General features: G+C 44.3%; 1 protein-coding gene across 1 annotated transcript in view; it reads left to right on the top strand.

Annotated features, from left to right (window-relative positions):
• LOC137537243 (uncharacterized) overlaps positions 1-21,873 on the top strand; it is a 101,400-nt gene that overhangs the window by 34,882 nt on the left and 44,645 nt on the right. Inside the window, 3 exon segments of the mRNA XM_068259334.1 lie at positions 15,723-15,897; positions 19,308-19,405; positions 19,515-20,367. Of these exon segments, the coding sequence (XP_068115435.1) occupies positions 15,723-15,897; positions 19,308-19,405; positions 19,515-20,367 (1,126 nt within the window).

The raw sequence follows: 21,873 nt of genomic DNA, 5'->3' as shown, positions 1-21,873 counted from the left end.
CAAGCACTTGTCCTAGAAATATCCCAGCATGCCCTGGTACATTATCTGCTGCACAAGACCAGCTCTGTCCTCCCATTGGAGGTACAGTACAAGCACTTGCACATTTGGTGGACTACAAGGCTAAGTATACCTTACGGCTGCATAACCAGGCTGGACAACACTGAGATTTCTGAGTTGCCCAACTACTGTACTTATGAAAATACCAGCTGAATCTACTAAATTATTTGTGTATTCAGGATCTGGCTTTATGTATTGAACACTTGATGGGATTAGTTGTTGGTAAAAAGCATTGTTCCAATCTGGAATGATGCAAACAGTAATGTGTAAGAGTATATAATAGGGGTCAGAGGTTACTTTTATTGTCAGCATATTTCAGGTCATGGTATATATAAGACAATAGTGCCCCCCTGCTGAATAATACTGCACATCCAGAAATAAGAAAGTGAGGTAATCAAATGTTGGAGCATTCAAATCACCTAAGTTGTATAATTAACTTGGTGACACAGCGATGAATTCCAGATTGGTTAGAGGTTAATCCCTGGGGGTTGAGTTTTAGATAGAGAAGAGGGATAAATTAAGAGTACACTGGACACTGGAGACACTCTCATACTCTAAAGGGAGGGAAGACTCCCATACTCTCACAGACACTCTTACAATCTCAACGGCTAGACTCTCACGCCCTACAAGCTATGAAGACACTCACACCTAAGAAGTCTCCAAAGAGAGGGAGATCGGGGTGACACCATAGGCCCGGCAGGATCCCATGTTTCATATGAATGGTAATTATGAACCCAATTATATTATAGCCAAATATGTTATATGCTTGGATATTCATTGATTCCATGTATTGTATAGTCATACCCTAAAAACACTGACCTTCCGGAGTTGCAATTCGGGGACACCTGTGTCTGCTGTGCTTTCAATTTTTTTCCCCAAAATGTTATTAACCACTTCGGCCTATCTGGACGAGCTTCCTCATCCAGATAGGCTCTGCTGCCGCCGCTGCGTGGTGCGCGTGATCAGGCGTTCTCCCGCATGCGCTCCCGCCGCCCGCCGCTAGCCCCCCGATCAGTGAATGGGAATATAATTCCCATTCACCGATCTAACTTCCCCGCAGAAATACCGACCCTTTCTATTCAGAGAGCGCTGTATTTCTGCCCCCAGGAAACTTCTCCCTGTTCTTTTAGTTCCTGGATGCAAGATCGTTCGCATCCAGGACTTTTTTCACTGTGGCCATCTTGTGGCCAAATAGTAAACTGCACCCACATACATTTTTAATTAAACAATTATATTATTTTACATTTGGAAATCCACTTGAAGCAGGCACCATCTAAATAGTCATCTCTTTAGTGATTACATCAGTTAAAAGCAGCGCTTACAACGACAGACCGCTGTTTCGAGCCAATGAGCTCTTTGTCAAGTTGTCAATACAAATGTCAACCTATCAGCGCCGTCAGTATGTGGCCACGATGACGGGCTCTGATTGGTAGCTACAGCTCCATGTGGAGACTTCAATTGGTGGAGGGCGGGGACTGCCGATTGGCTGGTGGCGGCGATGTAGCCTACAGCTCTTTCTGCTGCAGTGACGGAGTTGGGATCTCCCTGGGGCTCTTGTGGTGAGGAGGTGGCAACCGGTTATACATGTTAGGTGAGCTCCTTAGTGTATTTATTTTTACTTTTTTAGGGATAGTGGGAGTGGTCTTCTCTGAGGGGTGGGACTAGGTATGTTTGATGCAGTTCCCTATCAGGTCCTCCTAGCTATAGACGTGCTACCATTGGACAATTCAAACGCCGACCAGTGATAGGTTGTTGTATTGTATATAAGGAGTGGTGATAGGATTTCCTTAAGCAACAGCTCCAGTCGTGTGGAATGCTGTAAGTCTGGGCACACGCCTTTCTCCTTTTATGGGTGCTGATCCAAACCCTTTGTGTATCCATTATTATTTTACATTTAAAATTAGCAGTTTCCCTCCCACACCAAAAATTTATCCACATACATTTTTTATTAAAAAAAACAAAAAAATATACAATAAAAAAAAACAACAACATAAATAGTTACCCAAGGGTCTGAACTTTTTAAATATACATGTCAAGAGAGTATGTTATTATATTATTTAAAATTATAAGCTTATAAATAGTGATGGACGCAAATTGAAAAAATGCACCTTTATTTTTAAATGAAATATCGGCACCATAAATTGTGATAGGGACATCGTTTAAACGGTGTAATAACCGGGACAGATGGGCAAATAAAATACATGAGTTTTCATTACGGTAGCGTATATTAATTTCAAACTATAATGGCCAAAAACTGAGAAATAATGAATTTTTTCATTTCTTTCTTAATCTTCCTGTTAAAATAGATTTAGAAAAAAATAATTCTTAGCAAAATGTACTACCCAAAGAAAGCCTAATTAGTGGCGGAAAAAACAAGATATAGATCAATTCATTGTGATAAGTAGCAATAAAGTTATAGGCGAATGAATGGGAGGTGAATGTTGCTCGGATGCATGAGATTTTCGGACTGCGGTGCTGAACCGGTTAATAAGGAAAGAGATTGGTTGATATAGAAGTTTTGTTAACAGATCAGGTAAAAATTCACATTCCTTCCTTTGTCCTCAAATTACAAGTACAGAGTTTACAGCAAAGTAAAATAGATGCTATTCTTGGTTGTATATTGGAGTTTTTAAACAAGCTAGGTCGTTTCCATATTTTTTCTTTGTCTTCAAGATAGATGATATTATGCATTATAATCAGGCCTTGCAGTAAGGTAAAATGTATGCTAGCTTATGGTTGCATTGCCTGTGTTTTATTGGTTAATCTTGCTATGAAGTTGTACAGTCAGCTTACACCGAGAAGGATCTTGTGGTTATTGAATGATTCCTATCATTTGATTTGCTATTGTTCTGACAACTTTACGTGTATTTAATAAATTCATTATTTTAAAATGGTTGTCCTGACTTTTCACTCGTTGTACCAATGTATTGAGAAAACTCGCTATTGAGCTTGGGGGTGAGCATATAATATAGTAAGACTCCTCCCCTTCATTTTTTGTAAGCGGTCTTAACTTTTGATTTTATACGTCCGGTTACAGTTCATGTCACCGGAATCGTATAGATCGCCCGACAACTGACAGCTGCAGATGTGGGGATATTAGAATCTCCCATTCATCCAGACTGACCTGAGGAAAGGAGATTTCCCTCTCTCTGTCTCTCTGTGTCTTTGTTGTTATATTCAGGAAACATGAAGAGATTTGAGCTGAATGCATAAAGTTCAGTAAGCTTAGAAGAGACGGATTTATCTCCCAGCAATGTTAAGCTGGATACACACAGGTTTTCTTGCAGAAAGACCACGGTCTCTGATAAGAGACTGTCGGTTTTTCTGCAGGGGACTTAGATCGGTAAATGGGAACTATATTCACATTCACTAATTGGGGGGCTAACGGCAGGCGGCGGGAGCGCGCACAGGATCGTGCACCTCTGGCAGCAGGAGCTACACAGTCTATCTGGACGGATATATCCATCCAGATAGACTTAAGTGGTTGATCAGCTTCCATCAGGCCGGAGGTTTCAGGCTATCTTCACCAGACCTGCAAGCACAAGAACTCTTTTCCCCCTGTTTCGTCGGCCTCTTAAACTCCATCCACTAACCTCACTCCACCAGGGTCATTCCCCCCCCCCTCCCCCAGGTTCACAAGTTGCTGCTGCTGTGAGTATCTGTCTGTGAGGCATTGAACTGCACTGCATCTTACTGTGTCACTATCTCTTCGATGTTTTGTCTCCACAGACCATACCTCCCAACTTTTTGAGATGAGAAAGAGGGACACTTAACCCACGCCGCTGTCACACCCCTCAAACGAGTGCACGGGAGGCTGCCTCAGAAACACCGTCACTGTGCAAGCTGGATAAGACCAGCTGCATACACTGGCTGGCATGGTTATCTGCTGTCTGTGGGGGATGGAGAATGATTGAGCCGCTTGGGGCTGTCCCTGATTGCCGAAGCCACGGTCTCATCTCAATAACTCCTGCAGGCTGCTGACAGGATGTGTGGGCATGTTTGCTTGGCTGCATCTCTTCAGTGGCAAGAGAGAGGTGCAGAATAGTGCCTGTTTCTCACTCATTGGAGGGCGGGAGGTAGAGACAGAGCTGGAGTTTCTAGCTACAGATGCAGTGCATGGTCCCGCCCCTTACAACCCACTCAGCCAATCCCTGCTCCACCAGGGGCGTGAGGTGACAGGCAGAGGAGCGATCCTGCCTGCAGTTTATTAAGCGCTGGGTTTTTCTAGCTAGGCGGGTGAATTGACAGCTGGGCGGGGTTGTAAAACAGCCGGGTGGCCCGCCCACCTAATTGGCCCTGGGGAGAACGCTGCAAAGACAAACTTAAACCTTAACAACAATATGCCTGAATACAGCAAGGATTATATACGTCTGAGAGGCAGAGTGCTTCTAGTCACACATTTCACTAGGGCAGAGGGCTTAGAAGCCTGAAGATCAGAGAGGACAGTAGCCCTGAGGCCTCCCTCACCAGGAAGTGAGAGCCAAGGCTGCCAGGCTTTGGTGGAGACGTCCCGACCCGACTGCAATTCACTTCTTCTCCTGAGTTTTCTCCTAGGAGGTAATTTTCATCTCCGGTTTAGAATAACTTCTTAGCCCGAAAAGTAGGAGAAAAGGTACTATTAAAATTATTTGGAGTATTTTTTTTGGTTTCTGGTGATTTAAAGAGGAGCTGTTAGGTATAGGGTCTCAGAGAAAATAAACACATATATCAGTAGCTAAAGATTGGCTGTACTTACATTACATATGCATTTCACTGTCCACGTTTGGATTTCACAGAATTTGTATATAGTATATGCAGAGAATGATGCTCCTGACAGCTCATGGCAGGTTCCATGTTTGTGAAGCCAAATGTGTCGTCATGTCCTGCCTGCTTCTGATCACAGAACAGCTCATACTGAATAACACTAGTTTGCAGTGAATATTAATGAGCCATGTGGCTAGGAACAATAGCGGACTCCTGCAGTGTACGCTGCCCCGAGATTTATCTGTGCTGTGGCTGGACTGAGTTTTAGAAGCTGCTGAAACTTGATCCCGTCTTCTCCTTAGCAGCCGAGGGGAGGGCCCCAGAATGCTTTGCAGTATGTTATGCGGCTTGCGTCCTGCTTAGGTCTAAGCCTTTCTGATAAGCACACATCAAAGGTAAGAGAGATCTTTATCTTCAGTAATGTCTTTTTGGCTTCCTTCTAAACTGTTTAACACAGGAGACTAGAGGTTTAAATTAGCTTCTGCAGCCTGACAGTTACTCTTTAAAAGGCATTTTATTGACAAGTTTGAAAATATCACTTATGAGAAAACTCAGGAGAAAAAATGAATTGCAAATGGCCCCCAATGTTTCATTGACTACTAGCGATCAGACGCTGAGAGATAAGGAAATCTGATACCATTTCCTGTGTAAGCTGTAAAGATAGGAAAGGTTGCAGCCATTGCCTGGGAATATGCAGCCTGATAGCCCTGGCAATATGCTGCTAGCCGGTGTTGTGGGAATATGCAGCATGGCAGCCCTGGCAATATGCTGCTAGCCGGTGTTGTGGGAATATGCAGCCTGATAGCCCTGGCAATATGCTGCTAGCCGGTGTTGTGGGAATATGCAGCCTGATAGCCTAGGCAATATGCTGCTAGCCGGTGTTGTGGGAATATGCAGCCTGATAGCCCTGGCAATATGCTGCTAGCCGGTGTTGTGGGAATATGCAGCCTGATAGCCCTGGCAATATGCTGCTAGCCGGTGTTGTGGGAATATGCAGCCTGATAGCCCTGGCAATATGCTGCTAGCCGGTGTTGTGGGAATATGCAGCCTGATAGCCCTGGCAATATGCTGCTAGCCGGTGTTGTGGGAATATGCAGCCTGGCAGCCCTGGCAATATGCTGCTAGCCGGTGTTGTGGGAATATGCAGCCTGATAGCCCTGGCAATATGCTGCTAGCCGGTGTTGTGGGAATATGCAGCCTGATAGCCCTGGCAATATGCTGCTAGCCGGTGTTGTGGGAATATGCAGCCTGATAGCCCTGGCAATATGCTGCTAGCCGGTGTTGTGGGAATATGCAGCCTGATAGCCTAGGCAATATGCTGCTAGCCGGTGTTGTGGGAATTTCCAGCTCATCACCCAAAAGCAGCACAAGTGGATCTGGGACAATAGATTCATCCAGAACTTGATTAACCATTTAAGCCTTCTGGACGTAGAAGCTATGTCCAGAAGGCCATGTGCGCTCCCGCGCGTGCACGCATGCTCCCGGCCGCGGATCGTTAGCCCAGGAATCAATTCATCGGGACATTACATAGTTACATAGTTACATAGTTATTTTGGTTGAAAAAAGACATACGTCCATCGAGTTCAACCAGTATAAAGTACAACTCCAGCCTGCTCCCTCACATATCCCTGTTGATCCAGAGGAAGGCGAAAAAACCCTTACAAGGCATGGTCCAATTAGCCCCTAAAGGGAAAAATTCCTTCCCGACTCCAGATGGCAATCAGATAAAATCCCTGGATCAACATCATTAGGCATTACCTAGTAATTGTAGCCATGGATGTCTTTCAACGCAAGGAAAGCATCTAAGCCCCCTTTAAATGCAGGTATAGAGTTTGCCATAACGACTTCCTGTGGCAATGCATTCCACATCTTAATCACTCTTACTGTAAAGAACCCTTTCCTAAATAAATGGCTAAAACGTTTTTCCTCCATGCGCAGATCATGTCCTCTAGTCCTTTGAGAAGGCCTAGGGACAAAAAGCTCATCCGCCAAGGTATTATATTGCCCTCTGATGTATTTATACATGTTAATTAGATCCCCTCTAAGGCGTCTTTTCTCTAGACTATATAAACCCAGTTTATCTAACCTTTCTCAATAAGTGAGACCTTCCATCCCACGCATCAATTTTGTTGCTCGTCTCTGCACCTGCTCTAAAACTGCAATATCTTTTTTGTAATGTGGTGCCCAGAACTGAATTCCATATTCCAGATGTGGCCTTACTAGAGAGTTAAACAGGGGCAATATTATGCTAGCATCTCGAGTTTTTATTTCCCTTTTAATGCATCCCAAAATTTTGTTAGCTTTAGCTGCAGCTGCTTGGCATTGAGTACGATTATTTAACTTGTTGTCAATGAGTACTCCTAAGTCCTTCTCCAAGTTTGATGTCCCCAACTGTATCCCATTTATTTTGTATGGTGCTAGACCATTAGTACGTCCAAAATGCATGACCTTACATTTGTCAACATTGAATTTCATCTGCCATGTATGTGCCCATATAGCCATCCTATCCAGATCCTGTTGCAATATGACACTATCTTCCTGAGAGTTAATGATTCTGCACAATTTTGTATCATCTGCAAAAATAGCAACATTGCTCACTACTGCATCTACTAGGTCATTAATAAATAAATTGAAGAGCACTGGACCCAGAACAGACCCCTGTGGGACCCCACTGCTAACAGTCTCCCATTTTGAGTATGATCCATTGACCACAACTCTTTGTTTTCTGTCCATTAGCCAGTTCCCTATCCATGAACACAGACTCTTCCCCAGTCCTTGCATCCTCAACTTTTGCACCAGACTTTTGTGGGGAACAGTGTCGAAGGCCTTTGCAAAGTCCAAGTATATCACATCTACAGCATTCCCAATATCCATATTAGCATTCACTACCTCATAAAAGCTGAGCATGTTAGTCAAACAGGACCTGTCTTTAGTAAACCCATGTTGATGCTGAGAAATAAGATTATTTTCTACTATGAAGTCATGTATAGTATCTCTTAGTAACCCCTCAAATAGTTTGCATACAACTGATGTTAAACTTACAGGTCTATAATTTCCTGGATCAGATTTTTTGCCCTTCTTAAATAATGGGAAAACGTGGGCTGTACGCCAATCCACTGGGACTCTGCCAGTTGCAAGAGAGTCACAAAAGATAAGATAAAGGGGTTTATCTATAACTGAACTTAATTCCCTTAGGACCCGAGGATGCATGCCATCCGGGCCAGGTGCCTTGTCTATTTTTAATTTATTTCGTCTTGCCTTCACTTCTTCCTGCGTTAAGTATTTAATATTACAGTTAGAAGATTGAGACTCTTCTGCCTCTGTAGTTTGCAACAGTGCTGTTTCTTTTGTGAAGACAGAAGCAAAGAAAGCATTTAATAACTCTGCCTTACCTTGGTCATCCACCATTGAGTTCCCATCCTCATCCTTTAGAAGTCCTATACAGTCAACCTTTCTTTTTTAGAGTTAATGTACTTGTAAAACTTTTTTGGGTTAGATTTGATATCCTTAGCGATTTGTTTTTCAGCTTCAATCTTTGCCTGCCTAATTTCTTTTTTACAATTTTTATTGCACTCCTTATAATTGCTTAGTGCAGCCTCTGTCCCCTCCTGTTTTAAGACCTTATAGGCATTCTTTTTCCTCTTCATTTTATCTTTAACCTTTCTATTCATCCATAGAGGCCTTTTTTTTATTCCTAGACATTTTGTTTCCATATGGGATATACATACTACAGTATTGATTGAGTATAAGTTTAAAAGCTTGCCATTTCCCTTCAGTGTCTTCCCCTTGTAGTACATTATCCCAGTTCACCAAACTTAGTGCCTGCCTAATTTGAGTGAACTTTGCTTTTCTAAAGTTCATAGTTTTAGTGGTCCCGCTGCCCCGTGGCCTATAAGTCACCAGCTCAAACATGGTGCCTGATGATTGATTCCTCTCCCTGGCAGAAAAAACGACCGCTTCTCTCGGAAGCCTCGCTTTTCTGCCTCTTACGTCCCCCTATGTCCCTCTCTAAGCGTACATGTTACGCTTAGAGTGACATCATGTAAACAAACTCAAGGTTGCCATCTTGTGGCCAAAAATTAAACTACATCTACAGTACATGTAAAATAAATCAAAAAAAACCCACATATTTACATTAAAAAATTACTATTTACATCCCACCCTCTCAAAAATACGCAAATAATAAACTTGTAAATAGTGATGGATGCAAAACGGAAAAAAATGCACTTTTATTTCCAAATAAAATATTGTTGCCATACACTGTGATAGGGACATAATTTAAATGGACAGCACGGTGGCATAGTGGTTAACGCTCTGGCCTTGCAGCGCTGGGTCCCCGGTTGAAATCCCAGCCCGGGCACTATCTGCAAGGAGTTTGTATGTTCTCCCCGTGTCTGTGTGGGTTTCCTCCAGGCACTCCGGTTTAATTCCCACATCCTAAAAACATAAAGATAAGTTAATTGGCTCCCCCCTAAAAATTGGCCCTAGACTACAGTACTTACACTACTTAATATAGACATATGAAAATGGTAGGAATTAGATTGTGAGCTCCTTTGAGGGACAGTTAGTGACAAATCAAAACATATATACTGTACAGCGCTGTGTAACATGTCGGTGCTATATAAATACTAAAAATAATAATAATAATAATAATAATGGTGTAATAGCCGGGACTATTAGGCAAATACAATACGTGGGTTTTAAATATGGAGGCATGTATTATTTTAAAACTATAATGGCCGAAAAACTGAGAAATAATGAATTTTTTACGTTTCCTTCTTATTCTTCCTGTTAAAATGCATTTACTTAGCAAAATGTACCACCCAAAGAAAGCCTAATTGGTGGCGGAAAAAAACAAGATATGGATCAGTTCATTGTGATAAGTAGTGATAAAGTTATAGGCTAATGAATGGGAGGTGAACATTGCTCGGATGCACAAAGTGAAAACGACTGAAGGCTGAAGTGGTTAATAAGGACCGAGACCTTATGCTGGGAACAAAGAACCAACTGCAGAGGACAAGCACCATCAAGTATGTGGCTACTATAATCACGCATATATGTGTGTAAATGTAAGAAAAGAGTTATCCCTGTTGCGTGCAGAAAAGAAGCCAATGAGAAAATAATCAAGCAAAGAAGGAAAAGCTGTCCCTTTAAAGGGAACGAGAGACGAAGCACCCTCACGTATTTTACCATATAGATGAGTAGGAACGTTAGAGAAAACACCTACCTTGCTTTCAGTTTCATTCTGCGCTGCACAGCTTGCTTCTAATTATCCCTGATAAAATCCCTGACTAAGCACTCAGTCTGGCTTTGCTCAGGAATATTTATAGCTCAGTCTGTGTTCTCTCATGTCTTTTCAAGTCCAAGCCGGCCCCCTGCTGGCTCTGCTCATAAATCATTATAACAGAGTCATTATAGCAAAGCCAGACTGAATGCTCAGTCGGGAATTTTATCAGGTCTGATTAGAAACAAGCTGTGCAGTGCAGAATGAAACAGAAAGCATGGTAGGTGTTTTCTCTAATGTTCCCACTGATCTATATGGTAAAATACATGAGGGTGCTTCGTCTCTGGTCCACTTTAAGAACCTCACCACAACAAAAATTCAAAGTACAAAAAGTAGCCTTTATTAGTAAACCATAGACAATTAAAAACACATAAAATACAGCTGATGAAGTGTCATCCAATCAAAAAAGCTCCATCAATAAAGTCATACAAAATAAATACCATATGACAAAAGACGAGTACACCTATATCGTGAGGCGCACAAAAGAAGTGCTGGTCAGTGTAGTGCACTAAAAAAATGATATATACAGCTGACGTGTGTGTGCAGAATAAACAAGGGTAGGGTAGTGAAAAGGGTAGTGACAAGCTTGCTGAAAAATGAAGGGAAGTGGTGAAGGAGTGCAGTTGGATGAGATGCCGCGTTAGACCGGGACCGGCAGCGGGGAATAGAGGATCGTTGGAGGATGGCGTTGGACATTACGGCTGCAGTGGGGTGGTAGAAGCCCCAGGTAAGTGTCTGTTTTTATTTTCAGACCCCTTAACCCCCTCCCCAGAGAACCCCTTTAATGCGTTGCACGGCGCATCTCACTATGTGTTCCAAGCTGCGTCATGTGACTACTATGCTTCCTCCTTCAACCCGGAAGGAGGAGGTGTTTGTAGTCACGTGACCACGGCTTGGAACACAGCATGGGACGGATTAAAGGAGGCTGCTGGGTAAGTTTAACCCTCCCTCACCCACCCGCTCAGTTGCACTAATAAGGAGGATGAAATCTGAATGAAACCGTACCTCCCAACTATTTGAGATGAGAAAGAGGGACACTTAAGCCACACCCCTAATCACGCCCCAGTTACACCCTTAGTCACACATACGAAAAAGATTTCATAAGAAAAATGTTTTTTTTTTTATAATTCAAACCACACTGGTAGTTTCTATCCTGGTTCATTTTCCTTCATATTAACAATATATATATATACTTACAGAGAAAGTGGGACTGTCCCTCCGAAAGAGGGACAGTTGGGAGCTATGATGAAACCCATTCGGATTTCATCTGGAGATCATCCCTACTCCCTGGCTGCTCTCCCTTCCTGTGATTGATAAATGAGGGTGCAGTTAGCTGAGTGGCCACAAGATGGCGAACTCCCCTTGAACGCAGAAACCATACATACAGATTAACAGAGAGGAAGTGATGAGAAGGCCGGAAGTTGGTGGGCGGAGCATATTGTCCTGCAGCCTCTGATAGAGCTACAATCACACAGAGGAGGTCACGTGAGGAGGTGACGTCACTGGGAATCCCCGCCCAGAGCGCTCTGCACTTCCTGTTCCTGCTGTCCTCTGAAGAAAGAGACCGGAAGTGGTGAGAGCAGAGCTCGTGCTGGCTGCAGAGGAGGGGAAAGGTTACTTTATTTGTATTATATTTGCATTATTTGCCGTCTGTGACTATAATAATTATCGTAACATTTGTAAAGGGCTTTCCTCCTGTCACACTCAGTGCCTGAGAGCTGCAGCCACCAGGGGGAGGGGTACAGGTGTGGGGGAGGAGCACATAGTGGGGAGTGGCGTACAGGTGTAGGGAGGAGCACATACTGGGGGAGGGGAGTACAGGTATGGAGAAGGAGCACATACTGGGGGAGGGGAGTACAGGTATGGAGGAGGAGCACATAGTGAGGTAGGTGAGGTGCAACCACCAGGGGGCGCTCAGTAGACAGTAGCTGTGTTAGGGGATCCAGACTGACTCCTCACTAAATAGCTGCTGGATTACTGAAGAGGAACAGCTGAGATTCCTACCCAGGTCTCTGCTTGAGAGCTGTAGCCACCAGGAGGGAGGACATACTGGGGTGGTGGGGAGGGGAGGTATTTGGGCGGGAAGGAGCACATAGTGGTGGAGGGGAGGTAGGTATTGGGGTGGGGAGGAGCACATAGTGGGGGAGGGGAGGTAGGTATTGGGGGGGAGGGGAGGTAGATATTGGGGTGGGGGAGGGGAGGACAGAGTGGGAGAGGGGAGAACAGATATTAATTCTATTCTCTTCCTGTCACCAAAGCAGATAGACACTTCTTGCTTTAATGACAGCAGACTTGCACCTGGCTGGAGAGGTGAGGAGAGTTCTGGGAGTGTCACATGACTGGAGAGGTTAGGAGTGTTCTGGGAGTGTCACATGACTGGAGAGGTGAGGAGGGTTCTGGGAGTGTCACATGACTGCAGAGGTGAGGAGGATTCTGGGAGTGTCACATGACCTTACCTTCAGTCTCTCCATACAGAGTCTCCCTTCTGTGAAGTCTGGTGACCATCGTGGTGCCCCCACCTCACCCCCCGATATCTGAAAGACACGAGAAGCCCACAACATCCTCACTGATCTGCTGTTGGGGTGAGTTGAGCATTAGCAGGAATGATGGGGCAGTATCCAGTGACAGCTAGTGATTTGTATGGTGGTGACTGTATGATTCTGTATGTCAGGTTCCTATAAGGAGGCTCATTGTCTCATCTATTTCTCCATGGAGGAGGGGCAGTATATAGAAGGACAGCAGGACCTCTACAAGGCCGCCATGATGGAGAATCATCCGCCCCTCACATCACCTGGTAAGAGGAGACTCTCATTTCTTGTAAAGAAGATAGTAGTACTTGGAGTCCACCTAGATCCAGTAAGCATCCCCCCCGCCCAAATCATCTGGTAAACATCTTCAGTATCTCACAACAATCTCCTTATAAAACAACTATTAAAAGAGATAATAGAAAGCTTTTCCGAGGTCTCGCAGCTGAGCCTGTGTGAAAAAGTAGCTATGTTTATCAGCTGTTTTGTAACAAATTTGTGTCGGCATCAAGGGTGGGGGGGGGATGGGGTGGGGAACAGAGCTGAACTGTAACTTGGCTGTAAACTGTTTCCTTTACACTGCGAGGCAGAGAGAGAGAGAGAGACAGGATCAGGCTCACAGACAGAACTGCAGCTGATGTTATTTACACTCATTTGAAGCTATATTTCTGCTCTCTATCATTCTGAACAGATTCTAGTCACACTATTAGAGCCAGTGAAGATTGTTTCTGTATGCAGGATCTGCTGGACACCGTCCTCCACAGTAATGCCCACAGTGAAAGCTGTTCTCTGTAAATGTCATATTTTCTTCTCATAAGATCTGAAAAGCTTTAAAAAAAAGCCTTTGTACTGCTATTTGCTAGTAATTCCTGGAAATGTGACATTTAGAATTTTAGTTATCTTTCACAGTTGTACTTTAAGGGAAGAATGTGAACATTCTGCTAGTGTCAATGTTTTGTATGCCCACCATTATTTTCCAGCACTGCCTCTCTTGGGCATGGAGGTCACTGGAGCATTATAGGAGCCACTGGAATCCTCTTCCCCTCCTCCATGATGAAGCTGGGGATGGTAATTAGAGACCTTGCGCTCCTCCACCTTCCATATGAGGATGCCAATCAGCACAAAACCTGCACATACTCAACTTAGTAATGTATCAAGCAATACTGCCTAAGCAGGAGTGACGTCACTGATTCTGCAATTATAGTAATGAAGAAAAGATCGTGTCATCACTCCGCAGGATTAAATGTATAAAGGCAATCTTTAATGGTACAAATCACAAAAAGGGGACCAACATTTAACATCATTAAAATCTGGAGTGCTCCGTACCAAGCATACTGCACATCATACTCCCCACCTCACTCACACACACACAGTGGTACCGGTACCAAGTCCATAGGCTTTCCTGTAATGTGTGGGAACTAAACGGAGGGATGGTGCATGATGTGTTGCAAGTCCAATTGCACAGCCATAAGGAACCAACCTGGGCAATAGAGGCAAACAAAGGCAATGAGACAAGGCAATCTTCACCTGCACTGCAGGACTTACCCAAGTGTCTTCTTACCGCCCTTGATGACAACTGTGCCACAAATATCCAGTCAGTCTTCACCGGAGCTCAATCCAGTATGAATGGAGAGGTGCTCCGGTATATGCAATGACAGCATGCACACTTGTCCACGGGTCTTCCGCCGGCTAGTCAGGACTCCAGAGCGCTACCAGTACAACACAGGTTTATGCCCCGCCCACCTACGTGTTGCGCCCGCCTCTTCCGGGCTTCAACTGGGTGTCTCCGGCGAGGACTGGTCACATCCTTATTTATGCGTGTCAAGCTGGTTTTTCTTCCTCATCAGCTAATTTCCGGCTGCTAGATCCGCAGCTCCTAAATACAGTGTGTGTACAAAACACAGCAAACTCCACAAGACAATTTGACTTCCGACGATGAAAGCAATTCCATATTCTAGTGGAAAAGCCCTCTCCTTATATCGGGATATATTTTGTGTTAGACAACAGAAGCATTAACATCAGGTAATTTGAAACAAACTCCCATATATGTCCATTATGTATTGTGGCAGGCAGGTGGGTTATGCAGGATTTGTGTCTAAAAGAGTGGTCTAAAGGAATGGTCTAAAGTCCAATTCGCTATTTAAACTGCCTGGTTCCAACACATTCAGAACATAAATCCACCGCCTTTCTTTCTGGAGGAGGGCCTTCTCTCTATCGCCGCCTCTCCCTCAATCTGGTAACCTATAGATGCCTCTGAATTTTAAACCAGCCGGATTACCTTCATACATCTCACCTAAATGTTCAGCTACTGTACTCCTATATTCTCCATTCTTCTGTCTCCCACACATCGGATGTCACTTAGATGTTGACCAATACGTTTTCTTAGGGGTTTTGAAGTCATCCCTACATATATCTTTTGGCACGGGTAGGTAAGTTGATATACAACCCATTCAGAGTTACAGTTTATGAAGTTCTGTATCTCCCACTCCTTGTCACCCGTGGCGTTCAAAAAGGTCTTAGTCACTTCAACAAACGGACACATCGAACATCCACCACACCTGTACATGCCATTTGGAGGTTTTCCTCCCAACCACATCTTATTTTCCCTGGCTGGAACCTGTGAATGAATCAAGGTATCTCGTAAACTGGGTGCTCTATGGGGTACCATAAGGGGTCTCTCACCTAATACTCTAGAGATTTCATGATCTGTCATTAGGACCGACCAGTGTCTTCCAAAAATCTCCCTTTATTTTTGACCATTGGGCATTAAAAGGGCTAATAAAACGAATAAGATTGGACCCATCTCTGTCCTGCCTACCCACTCCTCCGCCCAAAAGCTTGTGTCTGGGCATGTTCACCGCCCTATCAACACTGGAGCATAACGTTTCATATCTATACACCCTCTCGCGAAAACGACCGTACATTTCTCTCGCTTCCAACTTAAAGTCACATTCTCGTGAACAATTTAGGCGAATTCGCAAAAATTGGCCCGTGGGTATACCATCTTTCAAACTGCGTGGATGATGGCTGGTGGCGTGGAGGAGAGTATTGCCTGCAGTAGGTTTGTGGAAGGTCCTAGTAAATAGGCCTTGTCCTTCCATCCAAATCCACAGGTCAAGGAAGGAAATGCCGGTACGGCTCCACACATACGTAAGATTAATATTCCGCTGATTGTGATTCAGCAGATCGATGAAGGCCTCCAGTTCATCCTCCCCACCCCTCCACACCACCAGCATATCGTCCATATACCTCAGCCAAACACATACATGTTTGTCCAACATCTCCAAGGTATAGACATCTTGGCGTTCCCACATGCCCAGATGTAAACAGGCATAGGCAGGCGCGCAGGCCGCCCCCATAGCCATGCCCCGCACCTGCCTATAATGGGATCCGCCAAAGAGGAAACAGTTATGCTCCAGTATAAAACGCATAGCACGACAGATAAATTCATTATGGGCCGTAACATCAGGGTATGCATCTTTAAGAAAAAACTCCAATGCAGACAGTCCAATCTCGTGGGGGAAACTCTCCACATCAATCCCCACGAGTATGTCCCCCGGATCAATCACAATGCCCGCCAATTTCCTAAGGACATCCTGAGTATCGAGTACAAAAGATGGTAAGGAAGAGACAATATCCCGGACCTTAGCATCTATCCACTTATCCAGACGCTCAGTTGGGCCCTCTATTGCGCTCACTATAGGTCGTCCTGGGGAGTGATTTACATTTTTGTGTACTTTGGGAATCAAGTACAGTAAGGGAATTGTATAAGAGGTCACCTTTAAATACTCCCTCTCAGTTGAGCTCAGTATGCCCTCTTCCCCTGCATCATCCACCAATTGGTTGACCCCTGTGGCAATCCTGTCAAAGGGGCTTGAACGGAGTTTAATATATGTGTTCTCGTCCGATAATTGGTGATTAGCTTCCGCAAAATAAGCATCCCTTGTCCACAGGACCACGTTTCCCCCCTTGTTGCTTGGCCTAATTACTATGTCCTGTGCCTCCTTTAATTCTTTCAAAGCTCTCCTTTCCCCATTTGTCAGATTATCATGTCCCCTCCTATCCCACTTGATGGTCTTAAAGGGGAACTGAAGAGAGAGGTATATGGAGGCTGTCATGTTTATTTCCTTTTAATCAATACCAGTTACCTGGCGGCCCTGCTGGTCTATTTCTCTGCAGTAGTATCTGATTAAAACCAGAAACAAGCATGCAGCTAGTCTTGTCAGATCAGACTTATAAGTCTGAACCACTGAAACACCTGATCTGCTACATGCTTGTTCAGGGGCTATGGCTAATAGTATTAGAGGCAGAGGATCAGCAGGGCTGCCAGGAAACTGGTATTGTCTAAAAGGAAATAAACATGACAGCCTCCATATACCTCTCTCTTCAGTTCCCCTTTAAGATCCTCAGAAACCAACTTCAAGAAGATCCCCAGGGCCTTATTACAATTGGGCGATTTTTTTTTTTTCCTAAAGGCCGTATAGGACAATTCACCAACATTATCCGAGACTAAGCGTTCATCCCTAGTCTGGAACGTCTCATCCTTCAGTGCTTCCAAATCCCTCAATGTCTTCCGGTCATCAATGGTGAGGGTAGGACCAGGTGCAACGGCCTGTCCACCTATGTCCAAATTGTCTATATTCTCTGAATCTACTAGGTCCTTTGAACCATACTTGACCCTCAATAGGACTTTACGGGCAAATAGTTGTAAATCCTTTTGGATTCCAGACTCATCTCCCCCTTGTACAGGTGAAAAGGAGAGACCTTTGGCAAGGAGGGAAATGTGGTCCGGGCCCAATGGAAAATCCGATACATTTATCACGTTAAGAGGGCTCTCGGCTCCCCCCAGTGGTGGGGAAAGAGGGGAGGAAGGAAAAGGAAGAATTTCAAAATTGGAAGAAGCCGGGAACAAATCCTCATCACTCTCGTTACCAACATTCGGTACACACATGGCGATATCTAAAGATTTAAATGATTTTAAATGTTGGTCCCCTTTTTGTGATTTGTACCATTCAATATTGCCTTTATACATTTAAACCTGCAGAGTGATGACACTATATTTTCTTCATTTCCATATGAGGAGGCCCCGCAGGTGCACAATGGGGATTAGGTCTGGAGACACGCTAGGCCAGTCCAGCACTTTTACCCTCAGTTTGTTTAGCAAGGCAGTGGTCATCTGGAGGTGAGTTTGGGGTCAATATTATATTGGAAAGGGAGGGGATCATGCTCTGCTTCAGTATGTCACAGTACATGTTGGCTTTCATGGTTTCCTCAATGACCTGTAGCTCCCCAGTGCCGGCAGCACTCATGCAGCCCCTAACCATGACTCTCCCACCACCATGCTTCACTGTAGGCAACACACACTTGTCTTTGTACTCTTCACCTGATTGCCACCACACGCTTCACTCCATCTAAACCAAATACGTTTATTTTGGTCTCATCAGACCACAGGACTTGGTTCCAGTTATCCCAGTCCTTAGTCTGCTTGTTTTCTGCAAACTGTTTGTAGGCTTTCTTGTGCATTAGCTTTAGAAGCTGCTTCCTTCTGGGACGACAGCCATGCAGACTCATTTAAAGGAGAGTGTTGTTTATGACCTGAACACTGACCCCCCCCCCCACACACACACACCGCGTACTAACATGGTGATCCCTAAAGGTCTTTTTATGGTGGTGCAGCAGGCGCGACACTTAAATGGGCCTAACACTTTTATGAGACATTGTAGAGACAATGTATTCAGTCAGTGTGGGTGTCTCCTAAAGATGTATCCAGTAACAGAAACCCACCAGAGAGGTGTACAGGTCCTCTTTATTCCCAGGATTGTCCACCTAGATCCCCCATCATCTGATAAACACATAGAGACAATGTATTCAGTCAGTGTGTGTGTTTCCTACAGATGTATGCAGTAACAGAAACCCACCAGAGAGATGTACAGGTCCTCTTTATTCCTGGGATTGTCCACCTAGATCCCCCATCATCTGATAATCACATAGAGACAATGTATTCAGTCAGTGTGTGTGTTTCCTACAGATGTCTCCAGTAACAGAAACCCACCAGAGAGATGTACAGGTCCTCTTTATTCCCAAGATTGTCCACCTAGATCCCCCATCATCTGATAAACACATAGAGGCAATGTATTCAGTCAGTGTGTGTGCTTCCTACAGATGTCTCCAGTAACAGAAACCCACCAGAGAGACGTACAGGTCCTCTTAATTCCTGGGATTGTCCACCTAGTTCCCCCATCATCTGATAAACACATAGAGGCAATGTATTCAGTCAGTGTGTGTGCTTCCTACTGATGTCTCCAGTAACAGAAACCCACCAGAGAGGTGTACAGGTCCTCTTTATTCCCAGGATTGTCCACCTAGATCCCCCATCATCTGATAATCGCATAGAGACAATGTATTCAGTCAGTGTGTGTGTTTCCTACAGATGTATCCAGTAACAGAAACCCACCAGAGAGATGTACAGGTCCTCTTTATTCCCAGGATTGTCCACCTAGATCCCCCATCATCTGATAAACATATAGAGACATTGTATTCAGTCAGTGTGTGCGTTTCCTACAGGTGTATCCAGTAACAGGAACCCACCAGAGAGATGTACAGGTCCTCTTTATTCCCAGGACTGTCCACCTAGATCCCCCATCATCTGATAATCACATAGAGACAATGTATTCAGTCAGTGTGTGTGTTTCCTACAGATGTATCCAGTAACAGAAACCCACCAGAGAGATGTACAGGTCCTCTTTATTCCCAGGATTGTCCACAGGAAGGTCATACCACCCCCCACCATTATCAGGTAGGTGGAGCTGAGGGTCACCAGAGACTAAACTGTATTACATTCTTCCTTCTGCATATGCTGTCATTTGTGTTTAAAATTCATATTAGATTTTATTTTGTGAACTTAGGTGGGTGAACTGATACATGGAAGTACTGTGGCTAAAGAGGAAGAAGAAGAGACGTATGTGAGGAGTGATCAGCAGTCTGTGGAGGAGGGTGACATGATGAGGACATGTAATGAGGAAGAAGAGGAGATGTATGTGAGGAGTGATCAGCAGTCTATAGAGGAGGGTGACATGATGATGACAATTAAAGAAGAAGAGATGTATATGAGTAGTGATCAGCAGTCATTGGGGGAGGGTGACATGAAGAGGACAATTCAAGAGGAAGAAGAGACATATGTGAGGAGTGATCAGCAGTCTATGGAGGAGGGGAACATGATGGGGACAAGTAAAGAGGAGGAAGAGGAGACATATGTGAGGAGTGATCAGCAGTCTATGAAGGAGGGGAACATGATGGGGACAAGTAAAGAGGAGGAAGAGGAGACATATGTGAGGAGTGATCAGCAGTCTATGAAGGAGGGTGACATGATGAGGACAATTAAAGAAGAAGAAGAAGAGACGTATGTGAGGAGTGATCAGCAGTCTTTGGGTGAGGGTGACTTGAAGAGGACAATTAAAGAGGAAGAAGAAGAGACGTATGTGAGGAGTGATCAGCAGTCTTTGGGGGAGGGTGACATGATGAGGACAAGTAAAGAGGAAGAAGAAGAGACTTATGTGAGGAGTGATCAGCAGTCTATGGAGGAGGGGGACATGATGAGGACAAGTAAAGAGGAGGAAGAAGAGACTTATGTGAGGAGTGATCAGCAGTCTATGGAGGAGGGGGACATGATGAGGACAAGTAAAGAGGAAGAAGAAGAGACGTATGTGAGGAGTGATCAGCAGTCTATGGAGGAGGACAATGTTACAGAAGGCAGAACAGGTGAGTAATCAGCAGTGTATATAGAATAAATGGGTATGTATATTGCTGGTGTGATTGTGTCACTGCTAACAGACTGGCCTGTTTTGGGGTTACGTGATGTACTTATTAGATTTTTGTCAATCGCAACCTCTTCCAGGCCAGCAGTCTCTGGTCCCTTAAGAGCCAATGACTTTTCGGTCAAAAAACGGTGCTCATTGATGACCCGCCACTACAGCGGTCCAGAAGAGGTTACACTATCATTCTTGATTGTGTTTTGTGACAGGTTACTAATAATAACAAGACGACACAGAACATTTATAATATGCTTTTCTCTCGGCAGACTCAAAGCACCAGAGCTGCAATACCTAGGACAGGCTCTATAGGCAGTAGCAGTGTTATGGAGTCTTGTCCAAGGTCTCCTGCTGAACAGGTGCTGGCTTACTGAACAGGAAGAGACAAGATTTTAACCCTTGTCTCCTGTGTTAGAGGTGGAGACCTTAACCAGTACACTATCCAGCCACTGATAACAGTACAGACACCCTGATGTCTTTAGAGTATGTTCTGTTCTGTGGAGAGGGGAGGGGGTGATGGAGGAAGAAGCATCCGGCTACATCTCACAGCAGCAATACAATGCTGATCAGGCGAGGACTTTCCAACTCTGATAGTCACTAAATTGTCACATGAAGCTATAATCACCATGTAAGTGTGATTTAAATTATTTCTACCAACATGTAATAAGCTACTAATGGTCACTGTACATTTCTGTACACAGATTGCTCACAGTAGGGGTGACTTAGTGTTACCGGCCTGTAATAAGCTGATAATGGTCACTGTACATTACTGTACACAGATTGGTCACAGTAGGGGTGACAGTGTTACTGGCCTGTAATAAGCTGATAATGGTCACTGTACATTACTGTACACAGATTGGTCACAGTAGGGGTGACTTAGTGTTACTGGCCTGTAATAAGCTGATAATGGTTGCTGTACATTACTGTACACAGACTGGTCACAGTAGGGGTGACTTAGTGTTACTGGCCTGTAATAAGCTGATAATGGTCACTGTACATTACTGTACACAGATTGTTTACAGTAGGAAGTGACTTAGTGTTACTGGCCTGTAATAAGCTGATAATTGTCACTGTACATTACTGTACACAGATTGGTCACAGTAGGGGATTACTTAGTGTTACTGGCCTATAATAAGCTGATAATGGTCACTGTACATTACTGTACATAGATTGGTCACAGTAGGGGGTGACTTAGTGTTACCGGCCTGTAATAAGCTGATAATGGTCACTGTACATTGCTGTACACAGATTGGGCACAGTAGGGGTGACTTAGTGTTACTGGCCTGTAATAAGCTGATAATGGTCACTGTACATTACTGTACACAGACTGGTCACAGTAGGGGTGACAGTGTTACTGGCCTGTAATAAGCTGATAATGGTCACTGTACATTACTGTACACAGATTGGTCACAGTAGGGGTGACAGTGTTACTGGCCTGTAATAAGCTGATAATGGT

This window comes from Hyperolius riggenbachi, chromosome 10, assembly GCF_040937935.1.
Source record: "Hyperolius riggenbachi isolate aHypRig1 chromosome 10, aHypRig1.pri, whole genome shotgun sequence".
Classification (NCBI taxonomy): Eukaryota; Metazoa; Chordata; class Amphibia; order Anura; family Hyperoliidae; genus Hyperolius; species Hyperolius riggenbachi.
The sequence above is the reverse complement of the archived record's forward strand: the minus strand, read 5'-3'. Positions and strand labels throughout refer to the sequence as shown.